The 21,914-nt window shown below is 42.5% G+C and overlaps 2 protein-coding genes across 4 annotated transcripts; one reads left to right on the forward strand and one right to left on the reverse strand.

The window, feature by feature from the left end:
* The first annotated feature begins 3,711 nt into the window (after nt 1–3,711).
* Nucleotides 3,712–8,759, forward strand: eif3g (eukaryotic translation initiation factor 3, subunit G). Its single transcript, XM_072675298.1, has 10 exons — nt 3,712–3,793; nt 3,874–3,920; nt 5,682–5,770; nt 5,872–5,931; nt 6,036–6,140; nt 6,693–6,882; nt 7,008–7,115; nt 7,201–7,337; nt 8,459–8,565; nt 8,652–8,759. Exons 1-10 carry the CDS (start codon nt 3,771–3,773, stop codon nt 8,665–8,667), a joined length of 882 nt encoding a protein of 293 aa, XP_072531399.1. The 5' UTR covers nt 3,712–3,770; the 3' UTR covers nt 8,668–8,759.
* Nucleotides 8,760–10,117: 1,358 nt separating this feature from the next.
* On the reverse strand, nt 10,118–21,372 carry dnmt1 (DNA (cytosine-5-)-methyltransferase 1). Of its 3 annotated transcripts, none has more exons than XM_072675301.1 (35): nt 21,146–21,372; nt 19,936–19,978; nt 19,743–19,850; nt 19,400–19,643; nt 19,235–19,307; nt 18,982–19,066; nt 18,847–18,887; nt 18,503–18,557; nt 18,307–18,390; nt 18,018–18,127; nt 17,814–17,932; nt 17,625–17,717; nt 17,384–17,535; nt 16,904–17,091; nt 16,404–16,418; nt 15,710–15,893; nt 15,392–15,489; nt 15,036–15,186; nt 14,830–14,945; nt 14,407–14,608; nt 14,154–14,287; nt 13,892–14,071; nt 13,469–13,693; nt 13,136–13,328; nt 12,961–13,051; nt 12,744–12,875; nt 12,351–12,633; nt 12,117–12,258; nt 11,840–12,006; nt 11,552–11,729; nt 11,233–11,428; nt 10,934–11,097; nt 10,675–10,791; nt 10,495–10,585; nt 10,118–10,402 (listed from the first exon to the last, which is right to left on the reverse strand). In XM_072675301.1, exons 1-35 carry the CDS (start codon nt 21,190–21,192, stop codon nt 10,368–10,370), a joined length of 4,536 nt encoding a protein of 1,511 aa, XP_072531402.1. In that variant the 5' UTR covers nt 21,193–21,372; the 3' UTR covers nt 10,118–10,367. The 3 variants fall into 3 exon arrangements, with proteins under 3 accessions (XP_072531402.1, XP_072531401.1, XP_072531403.1); XM_072675300.1 differs by having other exon boundaries at nt 10,118–10,405; nt 21,146–21,371; XM_072675302.1 differs by lacking the exon at nt 16,404–16,418 and having other exon boundaries at nt 10,118–10,405; nt 21,146–21,371.
* Between the last annotated feature and the right edge of the window lie 542 nt (nt 21,373–21,914).

Below are 21,914 nucleotides of genomic sequence, written 5' to 3' on the forward strand. Positions count from 1 at the left end.
TTGGAGCCAAACTTAATACAGTTATTAATATGGGTTCAAAAAATTGATGAGTTAAAGTGTGTAGGTTAATGATGTGTGTTAACGTTGACTGCCCTAGTTTTGAACAATGACTGGTTTGATGGTACGCCAGTCCATCCTCACACGCTGGGCTATAAATGACAAAGCATGATGTAGTATATTCATTGGCTTTGCAGATGTTCATAGGCCTGAAGGAATGGTATGGAGTTGAGGAGTGATATGGTAAGCCACACAGGGTAGATGTAGAAAAGAAAGGGGGCCCCGTTTCTTGACCAAATATACACAAATTGAACAGACATAAGATGCTGTTTAGATGTGGACATCCCTTTGGGCGGACATGCCAGTGATTTAAACGCTGTCCAGATGTGGCTGTGGACCACGTATGTAATGGTGGGGGCTAATGACGGTTCTTTATGGATGAAATGCAAACATTCCATATATGGCAACAATCCAACAGAATATGATGTGAAGTAGGGTATAAAAACTCAAGGTATTCCTAAGTCGGGGAGAGAGAGACCGAGGGGCACCCAGAATTGGCAGACTCTCTCCACACTGTTCTTTCGATTGAAATAAAATATATTATTGTTACAACTAAAGACGGTGGTTACAGACCCTTCTTTTTGAATAACAAGTCCATCTCCAGAGGAAGACGAACCGAGACGACAATGACATGGGTTCATATGGGTGATACATAGTTTATGGACTATTTCTGTGAATTTGCCATGGTTGGGTATTTTGTTGACGCTACTTCTACTTAAGAGTTGGCGGGATATTTACCAGCAAGCTCAGTGTATTTGTGTGGACTCTACTCCTACTTCTGTCTCAGTGCTACACATGTAGTTTCCACTTCCTTTATTTGGGTTTCATTTAATTCTGTTTTGATGGTGACAGGGTACCTTCCTGTTGAGCTCATCTCTCACTTTCGAGAACTTTATTTACATATAGATTCAGGATTTGCGCTAATATGAGGACAAATAGAAGCATAAATACAGATAGAGCCAATACACTAAGCAGAGGTGGTGTTAGTGTGTGTTGCTTTTCATCACTATGTCAAAATTTTTACAATACGGGTAAAATGACAAAATAGTTCATGTTACTCTTCAATTTGACTCTTCTATTCTACTATATTGACTTCTATTGTCATTTTAAGCCTATGGATGCATCCTGTGTAACGATGATGGTGTAAGTTCTGGGCGCAGTTGCAAAATGACGCTTCATGGTAAAGATAAGATGGTTTGTGTTAGAAAGCTGCTTATCTTTGAATCAAGAAATTACTTCAGTAATTCTGTGACAGCGATGATAGTAGTGTAGGTAGTAGTTGCAACACATGACACTTCTTTGATGGGTAGTGTGTTAAGCCTCAAGTACACACTTTCAGCACTTTTGCAGTTCTAGCAGATTAGAAAACATCTAGGAATCTCCCACTTTCCCATTTTCCTGACACGAGTGAGGGTGGACCAACACGCACCCTTTCTGATGCGTGCCCAGTCAAGCCTCTCATTTTTTTAAACTGCCATCGATGCAGCATCACTGGCACCAGCTTGCAGTGATGGCCAGCAACATTGCGAAACGATGTGGCGAGAGAGCACCATCCACCCACTCTGAAGAGAGCAAGGCCAACTGTGCTCTCTCGGGGCCTCAGTTACCAATGACTAGCAGCATGACCGGGATTCGAACCAGCGATCCTCCAATCATAGTGACAACGCCTTAGTCCGCTGGACCACTCGGGCCGTTATGCTGATTTTTATAAAAATGTCCATCGCGAATGGAAATGACCAGGGAACATCCTGTGCTTAAGGTATACTTAAAGGTATGGTTGCTGGACCAAACCGAATACGCCACAAAACACACATGCCTTGCGTTACCTAGGATACGCAGAACCCGAAACGAAAACGAAGACGAAGACGTGAAAAACTACATTTGGAGGATCACAGCTGTGTTGCACCGATACCGGTACTGTATTGGTATTGGCGCAGATACTGGCACTTACACACAGTGTCCGTATCGGCATGCCCTACATTTCTATTCAGGCAAACATTTAAACAGTCAGTAATAAATAATTATCACCATTATCATTACTACCAGAAGTTGAGTTTAAGCAGCTTGTTTAAAGGCCACACACTGAAGATTAGAAGCATTTTGCCTGAACATGAACCTGAATGTGAAATTGCTGCAGAAGCCCTGTTTCTAAACTGGTATTTTAGTCACTGCTCTGAAATGTGAATTAAACCACGTGTTTCTGCATTGAGGAGCTCTAAAACTTTTTAAATGTGCAGTTCCTCAACCAGTAAACGCTGTTCTTTCAAGCTTATTCTATATTATTTGGGATAAGACATAAAAACTACGACCTATAAAAAGTGGAACACTATAACTATCAGGATTTATAGCCATCTATTGAGTATTTAAGTCGGTTGGTTGGAGTTGGTATCGGTACTCGGTATCGGCAGATACTTGAAAATATGGTATCGGTATTGGAAAGGAAAAAGTGGTATCGGTGCATCAATACTCATAACATTCCAGGTTAATATTAATATAATTGTTATTAATAATATGTAAGTAACAAAGTTCATAATGATATAACTAGTTATTATTATTGTTGTTATTATATTAGTAATATTACTGTCACACACATGCATAAAATATTTCATGTGTATAAAACTACTGTGAAATTGTGTTTTTGTTTTTGTCCACTTTTTCCTTTCCAATACCGATACCATATTTTCAAGTATCTGCCGATACCGATACCAACTCCCACCAACCGACTTAAATACTCAATAGATGGCTATAAATCCTGATAGTTATAGTTTTCCACTTTTTATAGGTCGTAGTTTTTATGTCTTATCCCAAATAATATAGAATAAGCTTGAAAGAACAGCGTTTACTGGTTGAGGAACTGCACATTTAAAAAGTTTTAGAGCTCCTCAATGCAGAAACACGTGGTTTAACTGGTGTTTAAATTCACATTTCAGAGCTTCATCAGTTCATGTCAGTTCAAAGGTAAAGGTGCACGTATTTGTCACTGTACAGCGAAATGTGTCCTCTGCATTTAACCCATCTGTGGTAGTGAACACACACACACACACACACACACACACACTTACACTTGTGAACTAGGGGCAGTGAGTACACACACACACACCCAGAGCGGTGGGCAGCCAACTCCAGCACCCAGGGAGCTGGGAGCAGAGACGGTCAAGGGCCCAACAGTGGCAGCTTGCCGAGCCCGGGAATCGAACCCACAACCCTGTCTAACCGCTGAGCCACCACTGCCCCATCACCCAGGCTTGTGTTCCCACTGGCTTTTTCACCAGCTACATTAATAAAGCCTGTGCTAAAATAACTGCTGCCTTTGCTTCAATGGTGTAATGGATAATTTTGGAAAAGCCATTCATCTGCAGAACAGTGGAACTGATGGTGGCTCCGTCCAGTACTGCTGGGATGAGCTGGGGAGCTGGGGGAGGGGAACGTCCCAATCCTTTCCAACATGCCCTACTTCTGAAAGGGCATTATTTATACCCTATAAAGATCAGTACAAGCACATTCAACCATATTATACATGAATCTGCTAATTAATTTGATTAAAAACACTACATTTCTCAACAGTAGTTCATTGATATTGACACTTAGCTCAGTCACACGTCCAGGACAGTGCTGGCTGAACTCCTCCCAGCCCGTAGATAGTGCTGTTCAGCCCGGATATTCAGCTCCCCCTCAGCCCGGGTCTTTTCCCCCCTCACAGGCGTTGCGCCAGGATGCCGTCGATTGAATACGACGAGTAAGTGCCTCTTCTTACATACAACTACTAGTCTACACTTTTAATAACGCACACGACACTCACAACACTGTCCTTTACAGCTCAAAGCCCAGCTGGGCCGACCAGGTCGAGGAGGAAGGAGATGAAGGTACGTGGCCGGGTCCGTTCGTATTAGCATTAGCATTAGCATTAGCATCAGCTCGCTATCCAGCGTGTCCGAGGAACTGAGCGAGGTAGGCCGCAGGGGAGCCTGACTGAAGGTTAACCTTACTCAAACACATGTCTGAGGCTGAGTTAATATATTTCCCATGTTTTAATAGAGCACTGAGTCTGGGCTGTAATGGAAAAATGATAAAATAACTAGCTGCTGATATGAGGAGTTAAACGTCTCGCCGTAGCATTAGCTGGCTAGCCTGCAGGCTAGTAGCAGTAAGCAGCCTGTATCACGCCGGACGGGCGACACTAGGGCCGTATCTCTGTAAGCCAGACAGACAGCTAATATTACCTTAGTCATGTTAAGTATTAAAGCACAGATCAGAGGTTTATCGATGTACTTATTAATATGAATTTTAATGCAAATGTCTCTGGAGACCTGTAGCTACATCTCTTCCCTTTAGCAAAGCCTTCTTTACAGCTTCTGGATAGCTAGCTAGCTAGTTAGCAGCAGCAGAAGGATGGCTGCCCTCTGCTATTATTATTATTATTATTATTATTATTAGTAGTAGTAGTAGTATTATTATTATTAGTATTAATATTTGACGAATCTTTTGATATTCTGTCTCTGAATAGTGTGTTTAATGTTTTCAACTTCTTGAAGACCTTAAGATGTATGCTTAGCTACGTATTACCCATACAGAATGAAACAAGTGTGTGTGTGTGTGTGTGTGTGTGTGTGTGTGTGTAATATAATATAAGTCTGCTTTAAGGTACAACATGCTTCAGGTTAAAGTGAAAGGTGTCTAGATCTGTCTAGATGTGCTGGCATTCATTGGTAGAAGATTTATGGTAATGAAAGCCAGCACATCTAGACAGGATGTTGGTTGTTGTTATTATTATTATTATTATTATTATTATTATTATCTAATGGATCTTTGATATTCTGTCTCTGAATAGTGTGCATTTAATTTCTTGTGTGTGCATTTTAACTTCTTGAAGACCTTGAGATGTATACTTAGCTACGTATTACCCATACAGAATGAAACAAGTGTGTGTGTGTGTGTGTGTAATATAATATAAGGCTGCTTTAAGGTACAACATGCTTCAGGTTAAAGTGAAAGGTGTCTAGATGTGCTGGCATTCATTGGTAGAAGATTCATGGTAATGAAAGCCAGCACATCTAGACAGGATGTTGGTTGTTATTATTATTATTATTATTATTATTATTATCTAATGGATCTTTTTCAACTTCTTGAAGACCTTGAGATGTATGCCTAGCTATGTATTACATATTATGTGGTAGAAGATGAATGGTAATGAAAGCCAGCACACCTAGACAGGTTGTTGGTTTGGTGAGCATCTTTAACTTTAACCTGAAGCATGTTGTACCTTAATGCAGCCTTATATTACTATACATATGTACACACACACACACACACTTGTTTCATTCTGTATGTGTACTGTAAAGAGTGTTACATGCCGTGAATGTAGGCGAAGACAGTGTCCCAGCATAGATCTATACATGAACTAGTAATGCTGATCTGTGCATAGGATTCTGTGCTTTAAGCAGATCACCGGCAATGTGGTCTTCACTTTGAATGAAAGGCATTACAGTAAAATTCAACTTCTATTGGTCTGTTCATTCACAATCATTCACACAGTGTACAGAAGCAGCTACATGGTTCAAACGTGAGATCCGGTTTTCATTGGACAGCAGCGATTATGTAATAGTAATTTCTTTTCCCCTTTAAAGGCACTCTCCCGTCACCAAAAGAGACCGTCAAGGGTAATATCAAGACCGTGACGGAGTATAAAATCGAGGAGGATGGCAAGAAGTACAAGGTAAGCGCTGCTATTTAAGAAGCTCTGTCAAAGCAGGATGTTGACTTTGATAAACCAGAACCTCACCAGTTCAAGCCCATTCTTTTTCCGCTGTTCTACAGATTGTCCGAACTTTCAAAATTGAGACAAGAAAGGCTTCAAAAGCAGTTGCCAGGAGAAAGGTATGGTTGCTTATCGAAAGACTGTGTTTCTTTGAACATATTTGAATGTCTCGCAGACACTGATGTTTTATTCATGTTTGTTCCTCTGTTTACAATCTGTGCAGAACTGGAAGAAATTTGGCAACTCTGAATTCGACCCACCAGGACCTAATGTTGCTACCACCACAGTGAGCGATGACGTCTTCATGACATTCATCTCCAGTAAGGAGGTGAGTCATCTCTTTAGTTTTTTGGCAAATGCTTAATGAGCAGGACTGTTTGGTGTCTTGGTAATTATACTGTGAACAAAAGTATTAGGACACTTGCCCACTTTAATTAAAAAATAGTTTATTGTGCTTTTGTTGGAGTAACTGTCTCTACTGCCCAGGGGAGGCTTTGGAGCATTGCTGAGAGAATCTCATAGCATTTACTTATTAGCATTAGTGAGTTCAGGATGTTGGATGATCACCACCCCCACCTCATCCCCAAAGTGCTGGATTGATCACAACCATTCCAAAGAACACAGTTCCACTACCTGGCATTGGTGACTTTAGGTTCATGATTACCTGCTTGAGCGAGTCCTATTCTATTGGCAGTACTTCTTTACAGGGACTAGATAAAGTGTGTGTGTGTGTGTGTGTCTGTGTGTCATTGCAACTTAAAGGAGCTGAATGCATTGACGACATCATGAAATGAGGTGTCCACAAACATTTGGACATGGTGCACTGTGCGTATTATAAATACACATTTTGAGGCTGTGCTGATATTCCCATCTTTTGCAGGACCTTAATGCACAAGACCAAGATGAGGATCCTATGAGCAAGCTGAAAGGCCAGAAGATTGTCTCTTGCCGTATCTGCAAGGGAGACCACTGGACCACCCGCTGTCCCTACAAAGACACCCTGGGTCCCATGCAGAAGGAGCTTGCAGAGCAATTGGGCCTGTCCACGGGGGAGGAGAAAAAAACAACAGGTGTGGCCATGCTTGATAATTGGTTTATGCGTTGAATCAAATGTGCAGAGATGGGTGGAGAAGGACAAACCTGCAGTAGTTCAGAGTTCTAACCTCCTCCTTTTACCATGTCGCCTGATTTCTAGAGCCTGAGCCTGCTCAGCCAGTCCAGAGCAAAACTGGGAAGTATGTTCCTCCCAGCCTGCGAGATGGAGGCACGCGCAGAGGAGAGTCCATGCAGCCTAACCGCAGAGGTGAAATATCGAAACACTCGCACTTCCTGAGGTATGTAGGTTAGTTAATGTTAGCCAGTGCTAACAATTTTGCATTTCCCTCCAGCTGATGACAACGCTACCATCCGTGTCACCAACCTGTCCGAAGACACGAGAGAGACGGATCTGCAGGAGCTCTTTAGGCCATTTGGTTCAATCTCCAGGATCTACCTGGCTAAGGACAAGAACACTGGGCAGTCTAAGGTAATTAAACAGTGTCTTTAGGATTCACCACAACATTCTTACAAAAGTGAAGTATCAGCAGTATCTTACAGCAAAATCTTACCGGACTCAAGCACACAGTGTAAGCCCTGATGCTTGCTTGCTTGCTTTCTTTCTTTTTATTTATTTTTAAAGAAATCGTTGTACTGCAGATTCTACAGCTTGATTGCACAAAGAGCTTATTCACAATCACAGGTTTTACCCGTTGATGTCTGGTGAAAAGACCTTTGTGATCTTAATCTTCGGACACTACTCTTCAATCAACCATGCCAGCAGCAAGAGCTTAAAAAAATACTTGGATGATTCTCTGTGTGCTGAAGTTTGATTCTGAGCTTCCTGTTGCTGTAGCCTTCAGATTGCTGTACTGGCAGAATAGTCAGGTTTAAAAGAATTAACCCCAAATCCTTTGTGACCTATACTTTAGTTTCTCACCCTTAATCCACATACATTACATATTAGGTTTAAAATGGACTCATTTGGACTAGTTTGTCGTAAACACTGAATCGATTATAATATTAACTGAATATTTTGTAGTAGTTATTAAATAATTTGTTGTAGATCCTGAATAATTTAGTTACTGAATATTTGTGGTATTGTACAGACAGTATATATATATATATATATATTTATTATAGGCACTGAAGTATTTATAGTATATAATCGTTTACAGTAGATTTTTATTTATAGTAGACACTGAACCATTAATATTCCATTAATAGACTGCATCTTGTGAAAGCTACTGAGTTGTAAAGTAAAGCAAGTAAACCCTGAAACATTTATGCTAGCTAATTATTTACAGTAGTTGCTAGATTCAAAGAAGACATTAGATCATCTGTAGTTTACACACTGAATCATTTATAGTAGAAAAGGAAATCATATTATAGTATAACCGTAAAAAAGAGCCTGGGGTTAAGATGCATCAGGAGCAGAGAGTTTTGGTTTCTTGTTTTTACCACCATGTGAGAGTTACGGCTTTGTCACTGTGGCTTCCACAGTTAATGTTTAAGGTTAATCTTAGAATAAGATCCATTTACTGCTTCAGAAATGCTCACAGTAGATTGGCTGTGCCTCCATGTTCTCTAAGCCTTTGTTTTGCTTCCCAGGGGTTTGCCTTCATCAGCTTCCACCGGCGAGAGGATGCTGCCAGAGCTATTGCAGGAGTGTCAGGCTTTGGATATGATCACCTTATCCTCAATGTGGAATGGGCTAAGTAAGTGTTTCTGAAGATAAGGCATGCATGTTTCTGCTTTTGCACAACCAGCTGCACTACAATAACACATTGTCTGTCTATTCCAGACCTTCCAACAACTGAGAGCAGGAGCTCAAATCATATTCCAGGAGGGTGACTGAGCTTTCTCCCAGTAGAGTTTGGCCATTAATTGAATAAACATGTTAAGAAATGCATGCATTTGCTTCTTTTTTTTCGTGTGCGCATGCTCTGCATAATGGAAAAACACATCACCACATGTTCTTGTTTACCACATACTTCCGCAGACAGAGGGAGTTAGAACCGGACTAGAGGAACTGATGCTGAATTTACAGGGAATTGCAGCAACAGCTATTTCTGTAATGAAAGTTGTGGTTAACTGTTGCTATATAAAAAGGATTTAAAGTGGTTTATTGAGGAGGTGATAGAAAACTGGAGTTGCTATGGTTACAGCACAGATATAATGCATATTTACTATTAAACTATACTTGAACCTGTGTATTAATAGAATATTGGTATGTTTGGAAAGTCAGGTTACCTGATGCAATGTGAATTATTGCAGCTGTACTTTTGTACTAGCTTTGAGACATTTCACATTAAACCAGTCAATTTCTCCAAAAAATGTGTAAAAGTAGATTTTACCACATTTCTAGTTAAGTATATAAGTTAGAACTTGGTGATCTGGAATATGGGTGTCAGCCTGCACATCCATGTTGTATGTAGCTCAACACCAAAAAAAATAAATAAATAAAAATACCCAGCTGGGAGCAGCTCTCTGGAGGTCAAGATGACTGCCTCAATCTGTAAGTCAAGGCTCACCTGCATAGTTAGTGAAAAGATGAAAGATTTTAACACTATAGAACTTATAGAAGCTTTCAGTCTTTAATAGTGGTTTCCCCCAATTACTCTTTTTAATGCCATACAGCCTTATACCCATAATTTTTAGAAATATGGTTGCAGAAACATGTAGAAAATATTCCATATCTTTAAGACTAAAAGACAAGTGAGGGGTGTACAAACTAGTTTGAGTATGATGCATGTAGAGTTGAGTATGCAAATATTCAAAATGTGAGCTGTGCCCTTTACCCCACAAGCACAAATCACTACAGAGGGAACACTGACAATGTAGTGAACATTGTGTAGCAAACAAACTGAGTGATGTCTTCCTGAAAGAAGCTGTGCAAATCTTCCAACCAAACATGAAGGATTATGGGTATGAGTAGATCAACAGCATTACAATTGTTTGTGCTGGTCCAAAACCACTTATATATAAAAATATATATATAAAAAACCTATAAATTTAACACTACTTTAAAAACATCAACTTTCACCACAAATAATCACTTCCAGTTCATTTGGGAGCACGAAACCTCCCCCCAGTGGACTGGACAGTTGTGATCCACATCAGAGCGCAATTAGTACTCTTCACCATTACTGCGATTTCATCAAGGACTGGAGATGGACACCCTTGGTTTTCTCTGCATTGTTTAGGGAGCCAGTGGTGAATTTTGAACTCATTAGAATTTAAAACTAAACAGCAACAGTTTGACATCGATAAGAGCTTTATTTGAAATATTACAACATATAAAAACTACATAGAATTTATTCCACCGTCTCAGAGTGGAGATTGCAAATACACATAAAAATCACATTTAGAAATTGATAAAACATCACTGTAAATGGCACAGCACATACTGTCCATGGAGTTGCCACTCAAGTGGCCAGGCTCGACACCAGCTTATGAATTAATGGAATGGGCAGGGGTGAGAAGAGCTGCGTAGAATTTAAAATGCTGAAAAGGAGCTTTAGTCACACACCTCCATCTTCTCCTGTTTCACTGGTTCTGGAAGGGGGAGAAGAAAAGGAAATAAATTATTCAAAGACTTACACATTTTAAAAGCTCCCACCACCAGCAGTAAAGCAAAGCCTCACCTGTTGCATTGTCCCTCATTTTCTCCTGGACACATTTCTTGATTTCAAGTCCAATGGCTTTACTGAGGGGTGGAGGCACTGCATTTCCAACCTAGCAAATGTAAAAATGGGGTGGTTTTAAGTAAAAGCAGGAGGCTCTAGCAGATTTGATTGAGGTTTTAGACACGGCGAAATCTATACCTGTCTGTGTTTATCCAGGACGTTGCCGAAAAAGCGGTAGGTATCTGGGAAACCTTGTGAGCGAGCACATTCCCTGACACTGACCACACGGTGCTGCTCTGGGTGCAACACACGTCCCTGAAAAAAAGTGAAAGAACTTTGTTCTGCCAAGCTCCATCACTTGAGTATACACATTTATCATTTTCTCAAATCAAAACACAAAGCTATGGACCAATATACACAGACAGTTGCAATAATGCCCAAACGTGTACGGTTGTACCTGCTTGCCCATTGGCTCAGGGTTAGTAACGGTGGTGCTGAAGAAACCGTCCCACTCCAACCTGCCGTACAGTCCAGCCCAGTGGTTGTGGCGGTTGCCAGTATGGGGCAGACACCATGGGATCAGGGTATTGAACTGCCTGTCTGCAGAATCACAGGGCTTGCCTAATGTGACAGAACAAAAAGGGCCAAGTTACCAGCACCATTCAAAAGAGTCACAAGGAAGGCAACTAGACTCATCACCCTCTACACGGACATTCGGGATTAGCAAACAACCCTGTTCTGCAAAAACAACCTCACCTCCAGCACAGGCACACACTCCTCTCAGTGCTCCAGTACCACTGCGGCCATTCTTTTTGTCGGCATGGGTGTAGCGGAGCTTCTTTGTGGTGGTCCCGTCCCGCAGCCGTACCTCAATATTGGGCAGGTCTCTCCAGTCAGAGCCTGGGGCCAGAGGAATGTGACGCATACGGGCTGCCACTAAGGCACTCATGTCCTACAAGAGGGAGATTTAAATCAAGACCACAATAGACACTCAAATGAAAGGCAGAAGTCTAATGTTCGAGGGGGAGATTTGATGTGGGACAACATTTAAGGCAGAACAGACAGTGAGCCCAACCTTGCAGATGTGGTCCCTGAGGATGGGCTGGTACTGTGCACCCCGGATGTGTCTCTGGAACCAGGACTGCGGTTCCCCATTGTAGGAGATTTCTAAAGCAGCAGCTCCGTTACGAATCTCTGGGAGGTCAGACATCGTGTCCCGTACTGTGATGGTGCGGTAGATACCACCATTCCCTCTGAAGCAGGGGACAAAAAGATACCCAACCTCACACAACATTCAGGCAGGGGAAAAAAAAAAAGGGTATGTTACCCAATTTACTGATGGCAGATTGCCTCAAACTGTTACCGTGAGACGTTGGTGACGTATTTCTTGTCATCCACCACAACGTTGAGGGAGCATGCTCGTGGCGCAAACACATGCAGTGGTTCAGGGTAGCGAGGGAGCTTCTCACCAGGAGCAGCTGCCAGGATAATCGCCCTGCGTCTTGTCTGTGCAACACCATACTGCCCAGCCTATATGAGAAGGGAAATACAATGTTTAAAATAATAAAAACCCAAAACCAAAACAAAGTCTCTGGAAACAAGATTCCTGGTCAACCTTAACGTAAATACCAGAAACGTACCTGAAGTACACCAAACGTACACTGGTAACCCATGCGCACTAGGCAGCGCAGAGTAAGTTTTAAGACCATGGAGCGCTTAAAAGACACAAAGTTCCTGACGTTTTCCAGCAGGAAGAACTTTGGCCTGTAGTAGTCACAGTAACTGGAAAAGAGGTGGAAAATAAGACTTATTAAAAATGTCTCACCACACCAGCTGCACAAGCCAGACATTCATACAGTCACAGCTGACCTCACCTCAGATAAGAAACAACCAGGGAGTTCTTGAACTTCGAGTAAGTGCGCGAGTTGAAGCGGTTCATTCCACTGAAACCTTGGCAAGGTGGCCCTCCACACAGCATTTCTACATCCCCTTTCTGTGGGAGTTTTTGGCCAAGAGAGTTAGTCTTCTCTCCAGACATCACCAGTTTGAGCAGCACATTGCAGTCCTCTGTGAACACTGTGGTTCCTGGGTTATTCAGCCTGAAGGCCTGTGCAGCAGGATCCCACATCTCAATAGCCCAATTGGTCTCAGAGATGCCTAGAAAAAATAAAAAAAATGGTGTCCATTTTATTTGATTTAATGACGAGGTAGGCAGGTTCAGAAAGAAAACTCCATGTAGCAGCCCAGTTGCCATTTAAATCAGTTACCTGCTTGGTGGAAACCTTCAGATAGGCCACCACAGCCTGAGAACACATCCAATGTGCGCAGCTTCGGGGCCTTGACCTCCTGAGCCTCCTGCTCCTGCATGTCCTGTGAGGAAGCCTTCCCTTTTCCTTTACCTAGGAGGGACATGGCAGTCAAATAACCAACTTTTGCATAAAATCATGCAAAAAAAGCAACAATAAGTACAAACACTTCAAGTACCTTTTCCCTTGCCTTTTCCTTTTCCTTTGTGCACAACTGAACGAGCATGGTTTGGTGGGTCTTCAAAGTTCTTGGATTTGGAATTATAGGCCTGTAATAAGGACATTAAAAGATCTAAACTTGTCGTTTACGCAAACAAAAAAGGTACCATTAACAGTCTTAAATTAAATTTTACCTCTAGGAAATAGAACCGATCAGGGCCACCACTGGAGTACTCCTGTACACTCTCCACCAGGTCCTCCCCATACTCAACACGACACCGACCCAGCACATCAGCCATGCTCACAGTTGCTTCCTCATCACTCCAATAAAGCTGATTTACATCAGTGTGATAGCCTGCCTTTGGCCCCTTGTGAGTATTCTCTGGTCTTGGTAGAAGAAAAAAAAAGGGGGTGGGGAGATGAATAAAGAAGTGAATCATCCCCTCCAATCAAAGCTCAACAGATATGAGTGTACCAATTCCAACTTGAACGCATACCCACTTCACTACACTATTGAAACATTTTACCTGTAGAATTTGTAGAGGCGCAGCTTGATCTCTGACGTGTCAGATTTGCCATTGCTACGCTTGTTGCAGAAAATCTCCTTAATACGCCCAACACGGAAGGGCTCTGGCGCATCCAAGTTGGATCCCTTAATATAGTCTGAGGATTTCCTGTAGTATTCTGGGTACAGATCCTCATCCACATCCTCTTTCCGGTGAGAACGCTTCACTGGACTCGCAGCCTTCACCCTGGCACAGAATAGTAAAAGAAATTGGAAATTGTTCTGACATGTGGGGGTGCAAATACCAAAGCTGGAAGGCAGTTAATTTCACTCCACACACATTTTACTTTTATAACCAGTTTGAACAGCCCTATATTAACCTAAGGCCAGTTCCAACATGACTGACTGGTAAACATCTTAAACTGTACTTTGGTACACTGCTTACCCAAAGTTGAACGCATCAGGCAAGAGATAAACACTATCCCCGACTTTGTACTGCTCCCCCTTCAAGCAGGCCAGAGAATAGAAGACCTTGGAGTCAGTCTCCTCATCTTCTATAGGATCAAAAGCACGGGGTGTTTCCCGCTCTCTTTTCTCTTTGTTCCTGGTGCAGCTGGCACAGAATCTGCAAGACAGGCAAAAGTTTAGAGGTAAAGTAACCTTTGAAACATTAAAACAGCTCCATGAGGTAATAAATCTCAACCCACTTGTACTTGCAATCTTCATCTGGCATGACCTTGGGCGGACTTTCAAACCGAGCAAAATCACCATCATACCACAGCTGATAAAAGAAGCTTTTACCATCATCCTCAATAACCTTAATGTCATCAACCAGGCCACCCTGAAAAAGATAAGTTTAGGTTATATTAAACTGCTTAATAGGTTACATGGAGAAACTGGATTTTGGCAAGCCTAGACAAAGGGAAATAGCTTGTGTGATAGCCTATGACTTAAGCATACCTCCATGAACCAATTCTCTGAAGGAGCCTTGTAGAGCACATCGACTTTGCCATGCACAAAGCTCAGCTGCATGTCCTCACATTCATCCACAAGGAAGAGCTCCAGAGGATCAGAGGACTCGCCCAGAACTGTGTCCGTGCCACGGCAGAACCAGTGTGCATGAAACATCTTTCCATCACAGTCCTCCCACAAAGCTGTAATTCTGAAACCGAAATAACATTCTGAAAATTAGACTCCTGAGCATGTTTATGTTGAGAGCCACATCCACTAAACAGCTGAAGCCCCAGAGTGAACTTGCAACAAGCCAGCTATAGCCTCTGTCCTCTGATTGGCTCCCAAAGAAGCACCTAAACGTTTAGTAGCCAAACACACCACCTAGCAGATTTAAGCAATGATTTGGCTTCATCATATCCTAAAGGTTACCTGGCAAGATAGAGTGGATGAGAGGGATCATCTGGGCTGACAGACACATAGTCTCCAACTTCCAACACTTCGTTCTCCACACGCACCTTCATATAATAATCCCTCTTTGCTTCAGTCTGAATGAAACCAAAAGCACTAGTTAGAGCCACAGGAAGCAAACATTTCACACAAGCAATTTTAACAGGGTGTGGAAAGCATATACATACCTTAACAGGCTCTCCCACCCAAGCAATCTTGTTCTTGGTCTGCTTCTTCTTGGCTTGAGACATTTTCTTTGTGTCTTTAAAAAGTGGTAAAATGTCATCTTCATCTATATTCTCATCATCCTCTGCTTCTTTCACAGCCATGTTGGGACATCTGGATAAAATACAAGAGACCCAATTAGCACAGTCCAATCTAGTTAGCTGATCAGATTAGCAAAAAAAAAAAAAAAAAAAAATCCTGCACAAGTATGCTGACCATTCAAAACACATTACATACAAAACAGTGCCCAGCAAAGAGCAAGACACTACAGGTGGAGATTAGCTAAACCAAATAACTGTTTTAGGGGAGAGAACTGTACCTCCTCTTTTGACAGGCCTGCTTGCTGCGCCCACTGCCTCCAAATTTGATCATGTCTTTGCAGGCAGAGCACTTGCCACAGTCAGATGCTTGGCATACCTAGCAGCACACACATTAAACATCAGTGTTAAAAGCATGTAGTGCGTTAAATTTCATTTCAGCTTAGGCACAAAAAGTTAATTATGCTTAAACTGCCCTTGGATAAACCATTGAGCCAGCCCTCTCAAAACACCACAATGATATTCTGCACAAGAGATGCATGCTATAACCAAGATTTTTAACAGTTGTTTAAACTGAATATTTGTGTAACAAAGCTCACCTCACAGACCCCACATCGCTGTCTCTTGACTCCACCTCCCTCTTTATTGTTTTGATCAATCTGATCAGAGAAAAAGGTATCAAAGATCTGATAGACCAGCTTAGTAGTGGTAGCTTTGGTAGGCCCCTTGAGATCCTTCTCGATCTTCGTTGGATGACGAATGGCCTGTCTTCTGGCTGCTCTCCTGTAGCCAAGGGAGGGAAGAAAATACAAAAACATGAAACACCATTATATGAATGAGAACATTGTGACCACTACCAGCCAAGCGGAGATGGAACCATGCAGCCGATTATGGAAATAAAGGAGTACATGAATGCGGAGCTCTTGAGGGCCGGGTGAAGTAGGCAGTGCTTTACAAACGCTTGTGTGGCTCTATGATAGACACCAAAACGGGAAACAGGTCTATTGACCCTTAAACAAAAAGAGTCCATATTTACAGTACTAAGATTGGACTAGTAAAAGGTCAGGCATGACCTCCCACAGGCTAGTGATTGCAGATGGGAAGCACTTTCTAAGTCAATCCAATTACTAAACAGCAAGTTTGGTATCAACACCAAGCCATGAACACATTCAACTACATCACCCATCCCTTACAGCCACTGATGAAGCCTGGCATCAACACTTGCCACTGCAATAAGGTATCCATTAAGAAATCCCACAAGCACACCAGAGACTCAAAACAGGTATTACCTACCAGTACAACAGCATGCTGCATTAGGGAATGCCAGAGGAGTGTTAGACATGAACAAAGCATAAGCAGCAACAACTGGTTTAACAGTACTCCAGCTAGACCACAATGTGCATGACTGCAAAAGTGAACATCTGGAAACAGGGGCTGGTCAAGCTTGAGTTAGAAGGAGAGGACAAGGAAAACCTGTGTTTGGGGGGGGGGGGGGGGGGGGGGGGGGGGGGGCACTGCTGCTTACAGTGACTAGCTTAAGAAGCGCTGCATGCCAATAGTGTAATAAACGGCCACTACATTTTTATACATCTCAATAATAAAGTTAGAGCACTTCAAGCTTTGAAATTTCTGAGACAGTCACTGCGAGTTTAGCTGACCCCTCACAGCTGCAAGAGAGCCAGAAGCAAACAGCTAATAGCACCTACAAGCAGGTCAATTGCTATGCTCATTATAGCCTACAGTCAAGACATCCACCCCAGTTCTACTGAAGCATTCCAGGCCACCATACCCACCTCTTGCCAAGGGTGACTCCAGCAAGTTTGATCAGGTCTCTCATGCATGGGGTAACAATGATGGGCTGTTCATCTGAGTCTCCAGCCTCATCATAGCTCTCCACCTGCTCCACTACAAACTGAGCATGGCGAAGGAGTGTGTCCTCTGTGAAGCGGTTGAAGTTCAGACCAGCAGGGGGCACTGTAGTCTGTAGGGGAAAAGGACAACATTTAGACAGCTTAAAAACATGAAAAAAAAGCATATTATAAACAGTAGAGGTGCAGGTTCAGTAGACAGCTTGCATCAGCAACTTGCATAGCTTTATGAAACTCCTTTAATTTAACCTAAACACTATTACAGATGTTCCTCCCAGCAGGGTTATGTTACAGTAGGGAGCTTGCCACAAAAAGTTAACTGGCCAATTTAAGGAAATACACCCATAAATAAAATGTGCGACCACTGGACCCCAGTCAGCAACAGCTTCCAACTATTGCATTTACCTCGATTTTGTTAAGCAAGTCCTCATAGGTGACATCAGGGTTCTTTTGAAGAAACTCCACCACAATCTTGCTCATGTAGATCTTTTCCTGCATCAGGGCAAAGATTGGAGAGTATTCCTCACTCGGCTCCATAAGGATGTAGTCAGCAAAAGCTGCGGAGAACATGAGTCAGACACACAGTCAGCGCCAAATGCAAAACAGATCGCATAATCCTCAAAGTAGAGAAAATTACAAGTGCTACCGGTGGTGAAGCCAATTAGAGCCTTCTCTCCACCATCAAAACCGGTGATCCACCAGGCATTGATTGGCCCCAGCTTCTTGGCAGGGACACCACCTACAACAAACAGTCAGAACGTTAAGAGCTCGCAACAGCGCTTGGATTAAGTGAATAAAATCGTACATTCTGTTCTGCTGGAAGCTCTGAACATACCATCCATGCAAGGGTTGTCATCATAGATGGGTTTAACAGCACAACTGAAGTACAATTCGACATTCTTTTCGATGAGTCCAGAGTCAAAAGGACACAAGTGACCACGCTTGTCATACACACTGAAACAGATAGGAATTAAAATGGTTACTGTGGTCAAAGCAAAAAGGGAAGGCTAAATAGTTTCAGAAAATGTCCTTCACAGACCTGAAGTTTGTAATTTTGTGCTGAGGCAGGTCTTCATAACTTTCAAACCCATCTTCATTTGAGTCAAACAAGGAAAGACGCTCATCAGTCAACATCTCTGGCTCGTCAAGCTACCAACAAAAAGCAATACGAATTCATTAGTATAGAAAAATGTAATTATAATTACTGGCAAATACAATAAATTGCCACCAGTTCATAAAACATGCACATGAGAGAACATCACCAATGAACAAAAAGGTGCAATCAATTCACACATGCACAAAACAAGGAACCAAGACTTCCACATTACCGCATCATCGGGATCTCCCTGAAAAAATTTCAGGTCAGAGTCATCCAGATACTGTCTGCAGTCAGGACACTTGGGTGGAGGCGTCTGACAGTGAAAAGGAATATTAAAGCCTTTGAGTGACCTTTACCCCTTAGGCTGGCTGAACAAGATGTTCTATACAGCTGATAAATAAATAAATAAAAATAAAGAGCATAACCTTGGCCGTGTTCACAGGCTTGGTCTTTTCAGCATTTGAGTTTTCAGTGGTGAGACTGAGATTGAAGAAAACACATTTTACCTTGTAGCACAAACATCCCTTCACAAGGCATAAACATTAGAATACAAAAACAATGCAATGAGCTTGTACAAACCACTACAATAAAATCAAGCATATTTAGTAGAACTTTTTAGTAATTAAATCTGCTTTTGGTAAGGACTGATACAGAGACTCAAAAGCATAGTTTATCGTGACCATGCATAGTGCTAGAGGCTTATATTGCCCATCTCATTCACTACATCATTTCTTAAGAGTAAAACCAGACCACAAATTCCAAAACTTACTTCTCATCAGCTTCTGTTTTAAGACGTTTTTCTTCACGGACCTAAGGATTTTAGAGATAATTAAAAATAAGCAAATAAGTAAAGCAACTAAACTGGCATGTGTGCCGGTCAATTCACAGGACCACAAGTCCTTACCTCCTCAACATCAGCCTCTTCTATTTTATTCTCCGTTTCTCCATTTGTGGCCTCTCCATTCACCTCATCAGACTTGCGCTTGGGCCTGTGGGACAAAGGTTTACAGTAGTGATTACTGTGTGTACAACATCACACATGTAAAGCAGTAATGAGGCTTGAATAAACAGTGGTGAACTCCACTAAATGTTTGTCTGACTACCTTGTCATCCCCCCCACCCACCCAATGTCAAATGGAAAGAGAGAATGTTCTTACACTCTTGAGAACATTGATAGGATGGTAGGTTGTTTTCCAGAGTTCCTTGTCACTCTAGAGCTGGCAGGAGATTCTGTGGGGTTGATCAGAAAGACATTAGCCCTGACTCAAACAAAAACAGCCTTTTGAAACCTTTTGGAACTGAGTAGTCTGGAAGTTTCTTACTTTTGGGCTCGGAGTCTGCTTTGCTGCGTCGGCCACTCCTGCCCTTTGTGGCGCTGGGAGACTTGACAGTGTCGCCCTCCTCTTCAGTTTCCATAGCACCTTCTTTCTCCCCTTTACCCTTATGAGATCCATTCTCAGAGATGCCATTTGAATGCCCATTCTGTTCAGCACCGTCACTCTGACCGTCCTTGCACAAAGCAAGAGCCTTCTTCAGCACGGCCTTCACCTCTGACGTATACACCTCCTTGAAAAGGACAAATACAAGGAAGGAGTAAGGAACAGCTCCCACTGGATGACACCCACTCCCAGACTGAAACCACAAAATGGAAAGCAAGGCACTCACAGAGGACAGTTCAGAGTTTTTCAGCTTGGCCTCAAGGCTTCTGAGCTGGTCCTGAGTATCATCCCGCAGGAAGTCCTGCAGTAACCTGAGCTTCTCCTTCACACATTCCTAGCACAGAAAATGAATGCGATGCAACAAAGCAAATACTTAAAACCCTCATCACCCTTAGATTACAACCCTGAGCTGTACATACCTCATCTGACAAATTCTCTCCACCCTTCTCCAACACTTGCAGTCTGGAAGTACAAACAGAAGCAAAACATTCACCAATTACTCAACTAGTAAGCATACAAGTCAGCAATAACTGCTAGCAACACCATCAGTCAAAAGTTTAAGAACAACCCCAGCCATTTCAGTACTCCACTGGCAGGGTGCCATGGTCGGGGTAAACCCGCTTGTCTTGTTCTGCCATCTTAGCAATTACTTTCTTAATCCCAGTGTTAAACTGCACTACAAGGTGGTGTAGTGATCACCAAGGCCATCCATCACAAGCTGGGGACTCAGATCTCAAGTTTCCTGGAGTTCCCAAGCATCTTTTGACGGTAGGAAAATGTAGTCCCAACACTGTTGCTTTATTTGCAAAACTTCTAAAGGACAGATCTACACTTAGTGCTAAGTGATTTAATGATCTAGCTACCTTTGTTTAGGGTCCTTTTCTAGACATTGGTAGCATAGCAATCCAACCGTTCAGTCCTCTGCTGTGGTAGAGCAGTAAAGGGAGAGGTGTTTGGGAACCGATGCAAAGCATCAACACACTGCTAACCAAACTAACAATTTACTTTTTATTTATTTTTCAGCCATTTGTTTATTTTACCTCCAAACGAGCTATTGCATACATTTGTAGCTAGCTAGCTACCATCTGAGATCAGCAGGACTTGGCAGCATTTCTTGTTACTCGGTAGACTCAAAGTGCTTAAATGTCAATAATAACAACAACATTAATAAAAGTATTAAAACTAAAGGGGTTTTTGATGGGGAGGTGGAATATATGGCAAACACGTTGTACGTATTGTACCAATAAGCTTTACTGCTAGCTAGCTAAGCCATGAACAGTTGACACACGCAGCAGAGGCAGCAGCAGCAGCAGCAATCATTTGGCGCCAAATTCAGGCTCCTTGACAGCAGGCGAGACCAAAACAACCGAGCAGCTCGCTAGCCTGCTAACGGACTAGCCTAGCTGCCTCAACGCTGGCTGCAGTGCTTTGGTGGAGAGCCTCCCCACCAGCTAAGCTAGCCCACCACGTTAAGGTGCATTTATCCAGGCGAGCAGCTTTACCGACACACACACACACAGCACGAACCCCCAACGCGGCTCGAGCGCCGAGACTGGCTCCAGTGTTGGCTAGCTTAGCAACCCGTTTTCCTCACAAACACGAGCAGCCAAGAGGCTGAGGTTACCGTACCGTTCCTGTACATCCTCTGGCAAAGACAATGAGGTCCTGGTAGGCATTTCAAGTGAGACTAAGAGCAGATAAAATGGCGAGTGAGACTATAATTACAGAAAAAACGAGCAGCTAAAAGCAATAACGTCTAAAAGCAGCAGCAGGTCGCCGCAGGAGGAGATGGGGGCTTTTCAGATTTCCCAGCAGCTGCGAACGCGCGCGGCCCGCTTTTCCCGCGGAAAGGCTGCCCATTGGGTCGAAAAATAGGGTTCACTGAGGCAAAGCGCTGGAGATGTTTACGTTTAGGTTGAGTTAGAGGACTTTTGGGGGTAATTAACGTATTAAACGCGTAATGTTGCGTAGGGAAAAATGTATAAAATCTTCTGCAAGTCCACTGTTCTCCTGATGTTCAATTACTCTGCATTTCGCCACCCCTGTGGGATCGTAATGGAATCGTCCTCGACGAGCAGACGCAGTGCACCGCTTTCAATTGAAGTGCTGTGAAGTGGGCGATCCTACAGGCAGGAGGGACTAGCAGCTGCCTTCTGCAGCTGAGTTGCCTGCCTTTAACACTTCTTCACTCAGGAAATTTTACACTTACAAATTGTTGGTGCATGCATTACACGGATAATCCACCAGGGAGCAGAAAACAGGTATCTTATTTTACTTTATTTTGAATGTATTAAGATAAGATAAAATATTATTTTATAATTATATTATTATTATTATTATTATTATTATTTTATAATATTTTTTATAAATAATTTTAATAACAATAAAAAAAATCAAT

The sequence above is a fragment of the Salminus brasiliensis genome, chromosome 3 (assembly GCF_030463535.1).
Source record: "Salminus brasiliensis chromosome 3, fSalBra1.hap2, whole genome shotgun sequence".
NCBI lineage: Eukaryota > Metazoa > Chordata > Actinopteri > Characiformes > Bryconidae > Salminus > Salminus brasiliensis.